Genomic DNA, 15,219 nt, shown 5'->3' on the forward strand with positions numbered 1-15,219 from the left:
TTCAAAAGATGTTTCCTGGTCTTGAAAGGACAAAAGACAGAGAAAGTGACTACAGGGAAGGGGAAAACTCTGTGCCTAAACCAAGCATCAGTCCTTCCCACTGATTTGAGCTCTGCATGAGGCTCTTTTTGAAATAAGCTTGAGTGAGCAAAAGAAGACTCTCTGCAGGGTTTGTAGTTAACCATAACCCAAAGATATCACTTCACCCCTAGGCCAGGCAGGGATGGGGAGCCCTCTCAGAATTACTAGCAATCTTGAGTTCCAAGGTAGAATCCTATTGTGGCAGTACAAGCACATTTACAGGCTTTTATCCAACTATGACATTCAGAGGGACGTTGAGTATTATTTTTCCTCCTGTCTGCCTTTGTACAGAGAATAGCAGAGAAGCTAGTGAAATGTACAGGACTTCAAGTGAGTTTAGATAAGTCTCTGCATTACAAACCTGAGCAATGCAGAGCTACTCTTGTTCTGCTTCCCATCAGTCATGGGCTCCTGTGATGAGCTGGTAGCTTTTTAATTCCCACATCCACTGAACATGGGAATTAAATCAGTAGAGTTCTACTGATTCTTGGTTTTAACAAAACTCTGGAAACAGTAGAGGGAAACTCTACAGTGAACTTTTCCCATCGGCAGTTATCAATTTGGTTAAAATACTTTATGAAAATTAAATATGTATAAACCTATAACTTTTCATAGTTCTATAGATAGATTTACTACATTCAACTTTCTTTGATCTTGCTTGCCATTTTTTGAAAGAGCATCTTAAATTAGGGAGAATTCTGTCACTCATTTTGGCCTTTTAATAAACATTGTTTTGTTCTTGTTTTGCTTTATCCCTCTGAAGTCCTCATGGTTTTGCCTGGCACAGATGACACTTAGACATTGTAATTTAATTCTAATGCCTAATTCCATAATATCAGACATCTTTTACTACAGGCTATAGTTTGTAGGTGTTGATGTAAGCTGAATAATAAGAAAAGTGTCTGCAATTTAAGTTATGGGAAAGAGCTCATGTCAAAGGCTTGTGTGCTTTTACTGCATACAAGCTTTCCTCACATCTTACCATTCAGGTCTTTAGGGTGATCATTCTTTGATTAGGGACCATCTGAGAAAAAACTGGGCCAAAGGGAAAAAAATCATGGTACTCTGTCTCTGAAAGGTATGTTCAACTCCTAAATAGGTCACTGAGGGTATAACTGGAAGGCTTCAGCAGCCCAAGTCAGCACTTAGCTGTGGCATCAAACCACGACGGCACAGTTTGACACGGTGCCCAGGAGATTACTTCAGTCATGTAGGGTGGGGGGAGCTTTGAGGTTTATGAGTAAAATTGGAGGAGGTGAGAAGGTAAGGGTGAAAGAAGGAGAGAATAACCCCTATGCTATTTTGGCCCAAATAATAGCATTATTTTTCCTCCCTCCTTATTTTTTAATAGGAGACCCTGTCAGTAAATGAAGCAGAAATCCTCCTTAGCAAAAAGTAGCCTGGTCTTAAGTTAAAACCTGCTCTCTATATACAAGGTGGAACAAAAGTAGGCTTACAGTTGCTTGTGTGGAAAATAATACAACAATTAATAAATAATAGAAGAATAAACTGTTTCGAGTACTCACAATTATAACCTACTTTTGCCCCACCCTGTAATTAGTTGGATTTCAAATAAAGACATTGTTAGTATTTTTTAGTTTTTCCAGCCTTTATAAAATTTTGGGTTCAGTATCTATAAAATGTAAATTGGTCCAGATTCCCTGAGCTGTATCTGTGAGAGTAGCATGACCTATTACCTTGTTCTTGATAGTCCACTAAAATCTGGCCACAGAACAGTACTCAATTTTGTTGGTTCCTCTTTCCAATGGAATGTTCCTTAGAGTATTACAAAGTGACTGTTGAGGCCAGAATGTTGACTCTTCCAGAACAGGTGGGCTCCTACATCTATCAAGAGGTGGATGAATGGAGCCCATTTTAAAAATGTTTGTAGCCAGCCTATTTTCCATTGTAGAGAAGCCAGGATCGCAAGAATAGCCAAACCAGTAATGATAGATCAGGCCCTGTAGCACCGAGGCTCAGCTTATGGAGAAGTTAGCAGAAGCGAACACCTGGTATAACTGTTGGTGCTCTACCCTCCCTCCCTCCTCCTTTTCCTGCACTAACTTGTAACCCTCTTCTCCAGGTGTCCTCCACTGGGAGGATGTCACCGGCCAGCTTTACTTAGAAGGCAATAAAACTTGGGAGCACAGTCAGCTAGTTTGAAAGGATTGTATGCCTGTGGAAATGATGCAACTAGCTAAGTTTCTCAATGGGGTATTTGTAATGGCCTGGCACTTCATTGGTCTTTTTGTTAACATTGCTACTGAGGCTTTGCATGAAAACCAGCAGTCCTTGTACTTTTTACTTTGTGGCATTAGCTGTATCTGAGTCAGTAGCTGGGATGAAGGAGGATAGGGTATTAAGGTTCGGGGACACCCTCCACCCCCATGAACTTTTCTATATACTTTCGTCTCTCCAATATCTTTCAATATGACCACCTTTCCTACCTTTGAAAGGTAGACCATACTTGAAGATAAAAGCTGCAGCCCAAGTGTCCAGATGAAGCTTATTATTTCTGCTGACATTTAAATTTCATTAAGTTTTGTTCCCTTGAAACATAGACCATTAAATTTGGGTATATTAATACAGCTTTTAATTTACATTTTTTAATTTTTTTTATTGATTTCAGAGAGAGGAATGGAGAAAGATAGAAACATCAATGATGAGAGACTCCTCATTGATTGGCTGCCTCCTACACACCCCCTACTGGGGATTGAGCCTGCAACCCGGCATGTGCCTGGGCATCTAACTGTGACCTCCTGGTTTATAGGTCGACACTCAACCACTGAGCCATGCTAGCCAGGCAATTTGCATTTTTAAATATATTTTTAAGTTAAACTTTATCCAGGGCTTCTTAGCTTTTCCAGGACATAGCTGGTTTTCAATTTATAAAGGGCTTGTTTTCTGTGCTCATAGGCCCCTTTATAGTTCAAGATGGCTACTGAGGCTGAGACCTAAGTGTGGTCCTGCTAGCAGTCACTTTTATTCCCGTTTTTGCTAGTACCAACACATTTCCTGAGCTAGCCGAGGGCAGCAGGGCCAGTCTGAGAGAGTGATCCTATTCTGAATATATACAATATTGTCTTTTGCTGTTGGTATTACACAATGCCATTAAATAAAATTGTAGGATTTTTATGTAGTAGTGGACCTCAGATGGATGGATGGCACCCATGAACTGTGAAATTAAAAATCAAAATGTTCAGTGCTATTGTTTGCTTCCTTAATACCTCACCACCACCAAAAAAGGGAGGTGATACACAGATGATGGTAGGAGGCCAGTGAGATCTTTCTTAGTCTAACTGATGGTTTTTTTCAACTTAAACTGCCGTACATAGCGAGAGAGCTTCTGGTGCTTGGATAATGATGGGTTCTGATACGAGAGACTCTACCAGTTCATGCAACTGAACTCTTTTAGAAGAGAACCCAAATGGAAGACTGTTGGTATATTATGTACAGATGTGCTGTCTGCACAGTGTTCCTATTAAGTGTTTGTGTTAAACAGAATATTTTGTCAGTCTGGGAAGAGAAAATGGAGTGTGGTCTTTCTTTTCTTTTTCTTTTTTTAATATATCTTTATTGATTTCAGGGAGAGGGGGAGAGAGAGAGATAGAAACATCAATGATGAGAGAGAGTCATTGATCAGCTGCCTCCTGCACTCCCCCGACTGGGCATCAAGCCCCCAACCCCGGGCATGTGCTCTGACCGGGAATCAAACCGAGATCTCCTGGATCATAGGTGGATGCTCAACCACTGAGCCACACCTGGCTGGGCGAGTGTGTTCTTTCTTAAATATTTTTCATCCACTTGCTTCCTTTTGTCCTAAGACATACACTCAAGCTTTTAATTTGGTTAAGTGATATTTTTCTGTTTCTCTGGTTGCCTTTGGCTCATGTTTTAAAATGTCAGTGTTACTTAGCTGGATGGATAGTTGCAAGCCATACATCAGTAACCTAACATATTTTAAAAAACAAGTCCAGAATGCAATACCATTTTTATCTGCATGTTGTAAGGTAAAAAATAGGTCTTTGAAATAAAAGGCAGCCTTTCTGCTTCCCTATCTCCCTTTCTCCCTCCACCTCTCCCCTCCTTCCTTTGTTCTTTTGTTCCCCTCCCTTCTCCCTCCCAGTTCCTTATTGAAAAACTGCTTGCACTGGATGGATAATTAACACAGAGCAACAGGTCCCACTGGTGGGGACTAAATCTGAAGTAAATGTTAATGTCGTGCAGGTTCACATGCATTAATAATCGAGGGAGATGAGTGAGGTTAGACTCAAATCAGCCATACTAGTGTATGACTTGAAAGATCCTCTTAATTAGAGAACCAAAAACCATGACAACTACCAATATCTTCCACCTGCAGTGGTGAGCTGCAGCCTCATTAGGGAATGAAAGAAGCTTTCTAAATTAAAATGGGTCTGTCCTTTGGCTGTAGTTGGGATCATCTGGCTCCAGGCTTTGAATATTTGACGTGGAGAGGGTCTGTCAGTTCAGGCTTTACACTTAACTGAGAGGTATGTATTTATGGTTTTCTCTTCAATAATTCCTGAAATACTCCTATGTAGACACCCTCATCAGCAGTGGAGACAGGTCATTGGATTTGTTTATGGGAGTTTAGATGCTAGAGTTCTACTGCAGAGGTTGGCTTTAGGAATTTTAGTTTTGAAAAATTAATATCCTTGACCAGCTTTCTAATTGGTTTGTATATAGATATTACTGTTAACAGTTTATAGGCCCTCTTAGGCCTTATGGAGAGCCACACCAAACTCTGAGACACATCCTTTAATTGTACAATCTCTGAAGATTTAGAGCTCTATTGTTATGAACTATTTTATAACTAACAGAATGTCTTTAAGATCAGGTAGTGGTTAAAATAAATAGCGAGTTGGAAAGCAGTAAACAGGCACTTTCTAGCCAGGAATTGCAGTCCAGTGCTTTTTAACAAGTGATTTGGAAGGAAACATCCACAAGTAGTGAAGATGGGAAGATATTCTGCAGGAGCCTCATACTCACAGGGCAGGCACTCTTTTATGTGGAGAAGAGTGCCTGTCTCTAAGTACCACAGACCATATTCTTTTGAAGCCAGAAAATAGAGGTCCTTGGCCTGTTGACTAAAGAGCTACCAGCTGCCCAAGACAAGCCTGCTCACATACCAGACAGCTCATCCAGGACTCACTTTCCTTCTCGGGACACAGGCAGTTCTTAGAAGGAATCTAGAGGTTCAAATACTGTTGTGCACTAGGTAGACTTAAACATCTGTTCCCAGAAAAATGCTCCCACTTCCAGAACCTTCCTTTAATCAAATCGTTTTTCAAAATGCAGAAATACACCTGCTTCTAGAACTATAGTTTCTTTCTGAACACCTTGAGAGCCTTAATTTCACCGTCTTTAAAAGATCCCTGGCTGACCTGTCATTTACTGAATAGCTAAAGATTGTGGAAAGAAGGTAGAGAAAAGGCCATTGTCACCTTCAGGTACCTAATGACCAAACTTCTGGGGCTCTTTGCTGAGCTTGGCATCCATGAGCAATTGAGTTTTATATATGTCTGTGTGGCAAGAATCAGTTTGTAGTTGATTGTATGTGGTCACCTGTCCTTTTCACATTATCTGTAGTCTGTGATCCCTGAGAGCAAGGGCCATGTCTGAAATCTCACCACTTAGCATATTGCCTAGCATAAAATAAATGTCCAATAAATGCTTGAGTGGACAAATGACTTTGGCCCCCTCTCCCCAAAGGCTATGTTTCTTGATGGGGTGGATCATAACTTTGTTTGTTTTATGTCCTTTCAATGTGGCACCTCCAGTGTGGCATTGGTTAGTAAGCAGTGGGATCTCAGTAAATATTGACTGATGAAGAAGGAAATGCTTGACCTTGAGGTTGAGGAAGATACTCTGATAGGTATTCTACCGTGTTCCCCAGAAATAAGAGAACTACTGAAGGTTCTTCAAAAACAGCTTGGACTCAAGATTTAAAAGAGCTAGGAAACTGATTTGGGTTCTAATTCTGCTCCTTATTGGCTCCATGGCTTTAGATAAGTCAGTTTCCTCACCTGTGTGTGGGATTAACAATTCTTACAGTATGGTGGTGATAATCAAGTAAGAGCATCTGTGAAAACACTATGAACTGTATGTAATACACTGTCTAGATGTAAAATGAGATTATCACTGTGCTATGTCTAAGCTTTAGTGATTAAGAAGTATTGTCCTTACTAGCAGCACTGGCTTATTATAGTGTTTTCATAGTTTTCACTGCTGAGCAGCGGAAACTCTGATAGAATGATTTCAGCACTACCTAACTTTTAGTTTTAATGATTTCCTTTAGTAGAGAATAGCCCTCAGCACGCTATCTTCATTGATATATGAGGATGAGAGGGAGCTGGGACAGAACTTTAATTTGTAGGGGTGGTGGTGTGTGTGTGGTTGGGTTTTTGCTTTTTTTTCTAGACAATGTTATTGCACACTTAATACACTACAATATAGCCCTGGCCAGGTAGTTCAAGTTTTTTTTTTAAGACTACAGTATAGTGTAAACATAACTTCTATATGCACTGGGGAATCAAAAAATTTGCGAGACTCTCTTTATAGTAATATTCATTTTATTGCAGTGGTCTGGAATTGAACCCGCAATATCTCTGAGGTATGCCTGTAATTATTTCAAAGTTGCACACTAAACTTATGGGTACATCATTTTCATGGGGGTAGGAGTTTTAAGGTGGGCAGCTGAGGTGGGGAAGTCCTCAGGATATGTGCGTGAGTCCCCTGAGGCTGTAGAATTTCCTTTCTCCCTGGAATTGTTTCCCTGTTGACAGTATTTGATATGGAACAAAACTAGTCTATTTGCGAAACAGCCATTTTCCAGAACTAGCTCCTGAGCTTCTTACCCCAATGATAGTCTGTCTTTCCTGGAGGCATTTCATGACTCCTTTTCCTTTTGAGTTGAAAAACTGCCTTCTAAATTGCTTCAAAGGATTTGGTAGTGGCAAAAAGGAAGCATCAGTATGAGAAAGCTTTATGATGGGCAATTCCTGTGTACCAGCTATGCCTATGATGATCATTTTCTAGAAACATAGACCTTCCTTCCCTTTCGATCCCATCTTAGATATTACTTTACTACCTTCTCTCAAGATAACCACATTCTCAAATTTATTTCAAGATGCATGTTCTGCCACTAAGAAAGCAGAAAAATCTCAGCAAGGCTTTACTGTTTTAAGTTCTGTATTCATCCTTGAGATAACCCTCTGACTTCCCCGCATACTCCCTAAACTCACAGTCCTCATCCCACACTTTAGGGCAGACAAGAGAAGCATGCGGCCATAATTTAGAGTTCTGAAAAATGTGTGTGAAACTTGGTATCTCTAAAAAGTGATCCTTTAGAAACCACCAGGAGCTACTTTTGAAAGCCTCTTAATAAAAATTTTAAGCATTTTACTCCTGTATTAAGAAAGAGAAACAAAGCCCTGGCAGAGTAGCTAAGTTGGTTAGAGCATCCTCCCTATAGGCCAAGGTTTCAGGTTCAATTCCCAGTCAGGGCACATAAAAAATCAGCCAATGAATACATAAATAGATGTTTCTCTCTCTCTCTCTAACTACCCCTTCTCCTCCCTCCCTCTCTCTCTCTAAAAATCAATTTAAGAAAGAAAGAGAAACAAGAAATCACCCTGGCCAGGTGGCTCAGTTGGTTCGACCTTCGTCCCTATACCAAAAGTTTTCAAGTTCAGTTTCCAGTCAGGGCACATACCTAGGTTTCAGGTTTGATCCCCGGTTGGGGTGGGTACAGGAGGCAACCAATCGATGTTTCTCTCTCACCCTCTCTCTGTCTAAAAATTAACTTAAAAATATATATAGCCCGGCTGACGTCGCTCACTGGTTGAGCATGGACCTATGATCCAGGAGATCGTGGTTCGCTTCCCAGTCAGAGCACATGCCCAGGTTGCAGGCTCGATCCCCAGTGGGAGTGTGCAGGAGGCAGCTGATCAGTGAAGTTTCTCTTATCAGAGTTCCTCTCTCCTTCTCCTTTCCTCTCTCTCTTAAAAAAAAAAAATCAATAAACATATCTTCTTGCTGTTTTGTGACTCAGAAAACATATGTGCCTGGCTGGGCATGGCTCAGCAGTTGAGCATTGACCTAGGATCCAGGAGATCGAGGTTCCATGCCTCGTCAAGGCACATGCCAAGGTTGCAGCGCGGGCTCAATCCCCAGTCGGGGGCGTGCAGGAGGCAGCTGATCAATGACGACTCTCTCATCTTTAATGTTTCTATCTCTCTCTCTCCCTCTCCCTTCCTCTCTCTGAAATCAATAAAGATTTATTTTTTTTTTTAAAGAAAGAAAACATACATAATTTTATGTGTGGTTTAACCACCAAAGCAAGTACCTACCCAATTGCATTGCCTTGCCTCATGACTTTAGAGGGGTTACCTTCACTTCCTAGAAGTCCATTCTTGTAGTGTACCCCAGTTCTGTAAGGCTTTATTGAGTACCTACTGTGTGCCAGGCATTGTGCAGAGTGTGGAATTACAAAGGTAAATGAGGCATAGAAAAGGGATTTGGGTACATAATAGTTTCAATATAGTGTGGCACAAAACTGCTATAGGGAATTGGGCTGTCAGAGAAGGCTTCCTGGCAGTAACACCTGACTTGGGCCCCTAAAAGATGAGTCCACCAGGTGAAGGAGCGGGGAAAGACTCAGCTTTGGTGGTTGTAGGCAGTGGCTCTGGAATGAGCAGAGACAGAATTGAGAAACAGTATGGGCTGTGTAGGGAGCCACCAGACTTAATGGAACTGGAGAAGGAGGGAAGGTTCTGACCACAGAGGTCTTACCTATAATACTGAGGAGCTTGAACTTTGTCCTATAATGGATGGGGCAATATTGAAGGGCATTTTAATTTGGAGAGTGATATGATCAGAATTGTGTTTTAAATAAATCATTCTGCCAGCAGGGTTAGAAATATTGGGGGAAGCATGAAGGATGGCCAGGAGGCTATTCATATCTTGGCAAAAGCTCTAAGTCTATACCACCTTGCCTTGCCCTTCTCTGCTTTACATATGGTGTAGGGTATCTTGGTACAAAGCCAGTGGGCAGATGAAAAGAAATGATGAAAAACAGAATCAGAAGTGACAGCCTTTTCAGGGTTAATTTTATTATAACAGCTGCTGAAGCATAGCAGTCTGTAGGCCTTTGCAAATTACATGAGTGCATTTCAGTAGTTTGGGTGTGGCCTATGCAGAAATACATTGGCGAGAACAAAGGTAGACTTTACAGGTGATATTCACCTGTGGTCCTCCAGGGCTTGAAGACCTATCCCCAGAGGCCAGTATGCCTGGAGTTTTCTGCTCCCTGATACAGCTCCTCTTGTGATTCCACCAAGGTAACAGGGAAGAAAGGGAGCAGTGAGACTTGCTGGACATCCTGATGTGCATGCTCAGGGCTCCAAGGAAGCATGGAACTAGGAAAATTTGCCAGCCTAGTGCTATTTTAGGTAGAAACAGTAGAGCAGGATAACATTAAGCCCTGGGACTTAAAGGAGAATCCTTATCTATTCAACCCTCAAGTATTTTTTAGTATTTTCTCAGATTCTTTGAAGAAAGATTTCCTCCTTACTATTTCAAGTAAATAACTCCAGGAACCAAATGTAAGAATTTCTTAAGCATAAATGTAGCCTACTCTGTATAGCAGTGGTTTTCAAACTTTGGTGTTGAGCATAAATTGCTGAGCCCTATCCCCAGAATTTATGATTCAGTGGGCCTGAAGTGAGGTTTTAGAATTTGCCTTTCTAATAAGTTCCCAAATGATGCTGCCAGTTTGGAGACCACACTTTGAGAACAACTACTGCATAGACATTATAAATGAGACCCTCCCAAGGATTTAATAAAGTCTCATATGGCTCTTGGTGTAACCTTAATGGAAATCAATGACCTGGAGAATCAGTAAGGCTAGCCCTACACAGCTTTAATTTTGATTCAGTATTGACTTACTGAGTGACTGTTGTGTACACAACCTCTTATAAAGATACAAAGAGAGAAGAGATTCAGTCCTTGTCTTGGTCCCTCTAATGAAAGAAATAAAAGGACTATCACATAAAGGGAAGCATGAGAAGTGCCAAAAGTGAACCAAAACCATGCAGCCAGGGGTCTAGGATGTCCGAGTAATCCCAGAAGAACACATGGAGGAGCTGTCCTCAATATTCTGTTGTTGCATGACAGACTACCCCAAAACTCCATGGCTTAAAACAGATACTAGTTATTCTCTTACAAGTCTGCGGGTTGGTTGGGCTCAGCTGGGTGGTTTTTCTGTTCTATTTGCTGTTGTCTGGTACTGTAGTCATTTGGAAGCTCACCTGAGCTGGCATGGTCCAAGATGACTCAGTCACATAGCAATAGTGGTGCTGGCTGTCGGCTTGGATTTCAACAGAAGCTATTAATTGGAGTGCCTTAAGTCTTTGTGTGACCTCTCACAGCACGGCAGCGGGGCTCTGAGATGGAACATTCCAAGCATGTAAAAATGGAATCTTAAGAACCCAGCCTTGGAAGTTACAACATTGTCACCTGTACTGTATTCTGTTGGTCAATACAAGACACAAGACAAGCCCAATTCAAGAGGAAGGAAATGGACTACCTCTGGATGGGAGGAATATCAAAGAATTTGCAACCATCTTTAATATACCATAGGCTGATTGAGGCAGAACTTACAGGATGAATAGGGCTTTCACAGGCATGGCTTTCTAGGGCAAGAGAGTTCTAGAGAAAGAAATAACAAGCCTTCAGCCTGACTAGGGAGAAGGGTATCCGACAGGGGCCTGGAAGATAAAATGGGACCGTGTTTAGAAGGCTTTGAACAGCAGATGTAAGAGCTTGGACTTACACTAACAGACTGAAAAGGGTGTGGAGGACCTATCAGTGATTTTATTAGCAGGGTGCATAGTTTGGGAATGACCCTCAACATTCCAAACTAGTTCTTTATGTCTTTCCCTGTAAGCCCATTGTTAATAGCTCTGGATTTGGCTTCTCTTTCCAAGCTGTGGAAAGGGGTACTCACTCTTTAGGTTATTATAAATGGTGCCAAGTAAGCATTTTGAAAGATGAGAGAACCCTAGCAGTGCTGTAGTACTGGGCAAAATAGAAGTTGAGGTACATGGGGCTTTGTGCCAGACCCAGCTAGACTTTTTCCGCTGCTTCAAAGGATTAGTTAGTTACTTAGTCTTGCCCTTGTCTTTTCCCTGCAGTAACCCTCCACTGAGTGAAGAGATGTTGCCTCCTGGGGAGTGGATGTGTCACCGGTGCACTGTTCGTCGAAAGGTAATAATGCTGCTTTCAGAAGGCTTTGCTCAGAATGCCGGATCTAGAGTACTGATACTCTAGAGCTAAGATGGCCTGGCCCTGAAGGTGTTTTTGTCCCTTCTTCTTGTCTCTTCCAGCCCTGGAATCACCCACATTCTCCTCATGGTGACTGTTTGGAATCCAATAGGGCCTAAAATCCAAACATGGGCTGCTGAAATGGGCAGAAGAGGTGTGTTAATTTACTAAGCCATGTTCATTCACTAGTGACAGGAGTAGTCTGATCTCCTTGTAGACCTCCTGTAAGTAGCCTGAATGTGGCAACTATATCCATGGCTGAAAGTGGCTGAAGAAAAACCAGGCTGCTTCTCCAGCTTGATGGAAAAAGAATTTCCCTCACCCCAAGACAAATAAGTCACTGGTATCCAAATGCTTAGCCAGGTGTATGGGGGTGGGAGGACTTTGAACCCACTTGTACCCCAGGTTGCCTAATCTCTTCAGCTCTCCTTCCCTTGGCTTCAATAATTCAGTACTGGCTTTGAGAACATTATTTTCTACTGTGGAATGCAAAAGCTAAATTCTCCCTTATCAAAAAAGGAAGTAGGTGTGTTTCCACTGAGATATGAGAACCAATCTGCAAATTATAGGCTGTGGATTACACTTTGTCTGCAAATTGTGAACCGCCCCCTGCCCTACCCCCACACTAATTATACAACAAGTAACTTTCCTTTGTTGTGACATCATTTCTGTTTTCCCCAGCCCTGAATGTGATGTCACAATGAGTGATGGCTTCCTTGGTTGCAGAAACAGGATGAGATGATTCAAAGATTGTGGTTTATGTGTGTAACAGTTTTCAGCCTTTAAGAAGTAGGTAAACAATTAGGTAGACATTTTTCAGTGTGTTCACAAGGGTTCCTATTAAGAAGCAAGCCAAGGCCAACTCAACCACCTAACCACAGTTGTAGTTTGATTTCTCCTACAATCCACAAAACGGTGTTCTCCAGCCCATTCACCTCCTATGCATCCTTGGTTAGATTAGAGCAGGGCCAGTTAGAGATATCTGCCAGCCAAGAAACCTTTCAAAAACCTGCCACTCAAAGAAGCTGGTGGTTAAAGGGTTGGAAACAGCTGAGGGAGAAGAGGTGAAGCCAGGAAAAGAGGGTGAGGGAGAAGAACTAACATTATTTTAGTGCCCATCATCTGCTGGGTATTTTAATGTATCTTACCTCATTTAACCCAGATAGCCATCTGTGAGTGCTGATGGTAGTATCTCCATTTTAGAAAGGAAGAAACTAAGGCTCACAAATGCAGAATAAATTTCCCAAGGACTCAAAGGAATTGACAGAGCCAAGATATGAACCAAATTCTGTCTCACTCCAAAGCTCTATTACCTCTTCATCAATTTTCTAGAAGCAGAGCTACTTGCTGGGGTTTATAGTATGCCTTTTTCTAACATAGTATACTTTTTCTGAAATTCCACTCTGACCTTCTCTCAGGTGGCCCTCTTTGTCTACCAGAGCCAAATCTGTCTTTTCTGCCTCTTCCCTGCTTTGGCCTCCTGTAATTACACTGAAGTGGATTGAAATGATATATCTTCTGGGCCTCATCAACCTCTGGTGTTCAGGTCCTGTTCCTGCTGGGGGCTAGATTCTCCCAACTCCTAGCCATCCCTTTCATATATATGATCCTCTCTATTGTTACCATGTCCCTGAGAGGAGAAGAAGAAAGGTTTTACTAGACTTACTTTACAAATAGAGAAATTCCTGCCCACCAGCCTGAGTCACCCAAGGTCATAGGAGATCAGTGGCAGAACTAAGACAAGATCCCAGGTCTCCTGTCTGGAGACCAGTGTTAAACTTATTTGACCATTCTATTTGGAGTCCTGGAGGAAAATGCATTGTCAGCTCTCCAGTCCTACTAAATACACTTAGTTTTTTTCCATTTCTCCACCTTCCCATTCAAAGAAGTGTCACTTTCAGAGTTCTAGTTCAACTTGAAACATTGAAAGCCACCATGATGATTGCTGAGTCCCTACCCTCCACATACCACCCTTCCACCTTGTAGTGCAATTACCTTCCAGGCCAGCACCCAGTCTCCCTAAACAGGGAGCTCTGCTTGTCTGTTTTACCTATTACCTTTGCTTTTGCTGACTTTATTTTAAGCAAAGTTCTTAAAATCATTCAGTAGGTCAGGATGCTGCTCTGAGGCAAACTACAGTTATCTAATTGGTTCTCACTGTGTTATTCTCACTGTTCTCAGTCTCACTGAGCTTGTTCTCAATGTAAATTGTTTATTTCTTTACTCTTATTTTGTATAGAGATATTGTATCTAATATAATGACTTAGAGTAAATGATGTGTGATTTGTATAATTGTTTCTAATTTCCCATGCCTTTTGGTGATTCACTGCTGTAATAGTTTTGCCAGCTTTAGTTTTGCTATAACCGTTGTCACCTTTAACAAAACTGTGTTCCAAGTCCTCAGGTGGATGAGTTTGTGACTTTCATAATTTTGGTTTGTAGTCTAGTAGGACTTTGTAGCATCCATCTCTTTCTATTTTGTGATACTTTATGTGATGGGTCCTCCTGTTCATTTGCACAGAAGCGAGAGCAGAAAAAGGAGCTGGGCCATGTTAATGGACTGGTGGACAAATCCAGCAAAAGGACTACATCCCCCAGCAGTGACACTGACTTGTTGGACAGACCAGCTAGCAAAACTGAACTCAAAGCTATTGCCCATGCCCGGATCCTGGAGAGGAGAGCCAGCCGGCCTGGCACGCCCACATCCAATGCCAGCACAGAGACCCCCACCTCTGAGCAGAACGACGTTGACGAGGACATCATTGATGTGGATGAGGAGCCAGTGGCAGCAGAGCCAGACTATGTGCAGCCCCAGCTAAGGCGGCCTTTTGAGCTGCTGATTGCTGCCGCCATGGAGCGGAACCCCACCCAATTCCAGTTGCCCAATGAACTGACTTGTACCACTGCACTACCAGGTTAGCCAAACCATTATATCCCCTCCCCCACCCCAGCTTCCAAAGGATTATTGTCCAGCCAAAGAGCAGTGTTGCCTGTAGAGTCACTGTCCGTGTAGCCACTGTCTCATGCTGTTCTTGGTTCTTCCTGGAGAGAACTTTGAAGGTTTTAGCTTTCACAGTGCTTATTCAATTTTCTATTTTGACCCTTCTCAGTATCACTTAAAAAAAAAAAAAAAATACATTCACATGGTTCAAAAATCAAAAAACATGAAAAGTTCCCTTCCCACTTCTGTCTGCCATTCACCTAGTCTCCACCTTTTTATCCCTCATAGATAACCAGTTTGGTTCTTGGGTATCTCCTAGAATTTCTTTGTGCACAATAAGCAAATACAGATACACGCTCATTATTTCCCCCTTAAAGAGCGTACTTGATCTACTGGTCTACACTTTGCTTTTTTTTTTTTTTTTTTTTTTTTTTTTTTACTTCACGGTGTGCTCTGGATAGAGATCTTTCCATGTTAATGTAGACATTACTCAGTTTCTCTTAATGTTTGCATAATGATCCATTATATATGTACTATATAATTTCTTTAATTTCCTGTTAATGGACATTCAGGTTTTTCCTAATCTTTTGTTCCTATAGTAGTACTTTGACAGATAATTTTGTAAATACATCATTGTATTCTTGTGAGTGTGTGTCTGTAGGATAAATTCTTAATATTAGAATTGCTGGGTCAAAACTATACTTACAGTTTTGATGTATACTACCGAATAACCCCCCTTGTGTGTATGCGTGTGTTTTAATCAAGTCATGGCTTCTACTTGGTACCATGAAGCTTCTAGATCTTATTTTTTTCTTCCAGATAAAGTGAAATTGACAAGCTTAAGAAACCTA

The 15,219-nt window shown here is 41.6% G+C and overlaps 1 protein-coding gene across 2 annotated transcripts in view; it reads left to right on the plus strand.

The window, feature by feature from the left end:
* PHF12 (PHD finger protein 12) overlaps positions 1-15,219 on the plus strand; it is a 39,263-nt gene that overhangs the window by 8,787 nt on the left and 15,257 nt on the right. For both annotated transcript variants that reach the window (XM_016201948.2, XM_087826006.1), the window contains 2 exons: positions 11,298-11,370; positions 13,949-14,342. In XM_016201948.2, coding sequence (XP_016057434.1) covers positions 11,298-11,370; positions 13,949-14,342 — 467 coding nt within the window. The remainder of the gene's footprint in view (positions 1-11,297; positions 11,371-13,948; positions 14,343-15,219) is intronic.

The sequence above is a fragment of the Miniopterus natalensis genome, chromosome 17 (assembly GCF_054644295.1).
Source record: "Miniopterus natalensis isolate mMinNat1 chromosome 17, mMinNat1.hap1, whole genome shotgun sequence".
In the NCBI taxonomy this organism is placed as follows: Eukaryota; Metazoa; Chordata; class Mammalia; order Chiroptera; family Miniopteridae; genus Miniopterus; species Miniopterus natalensis.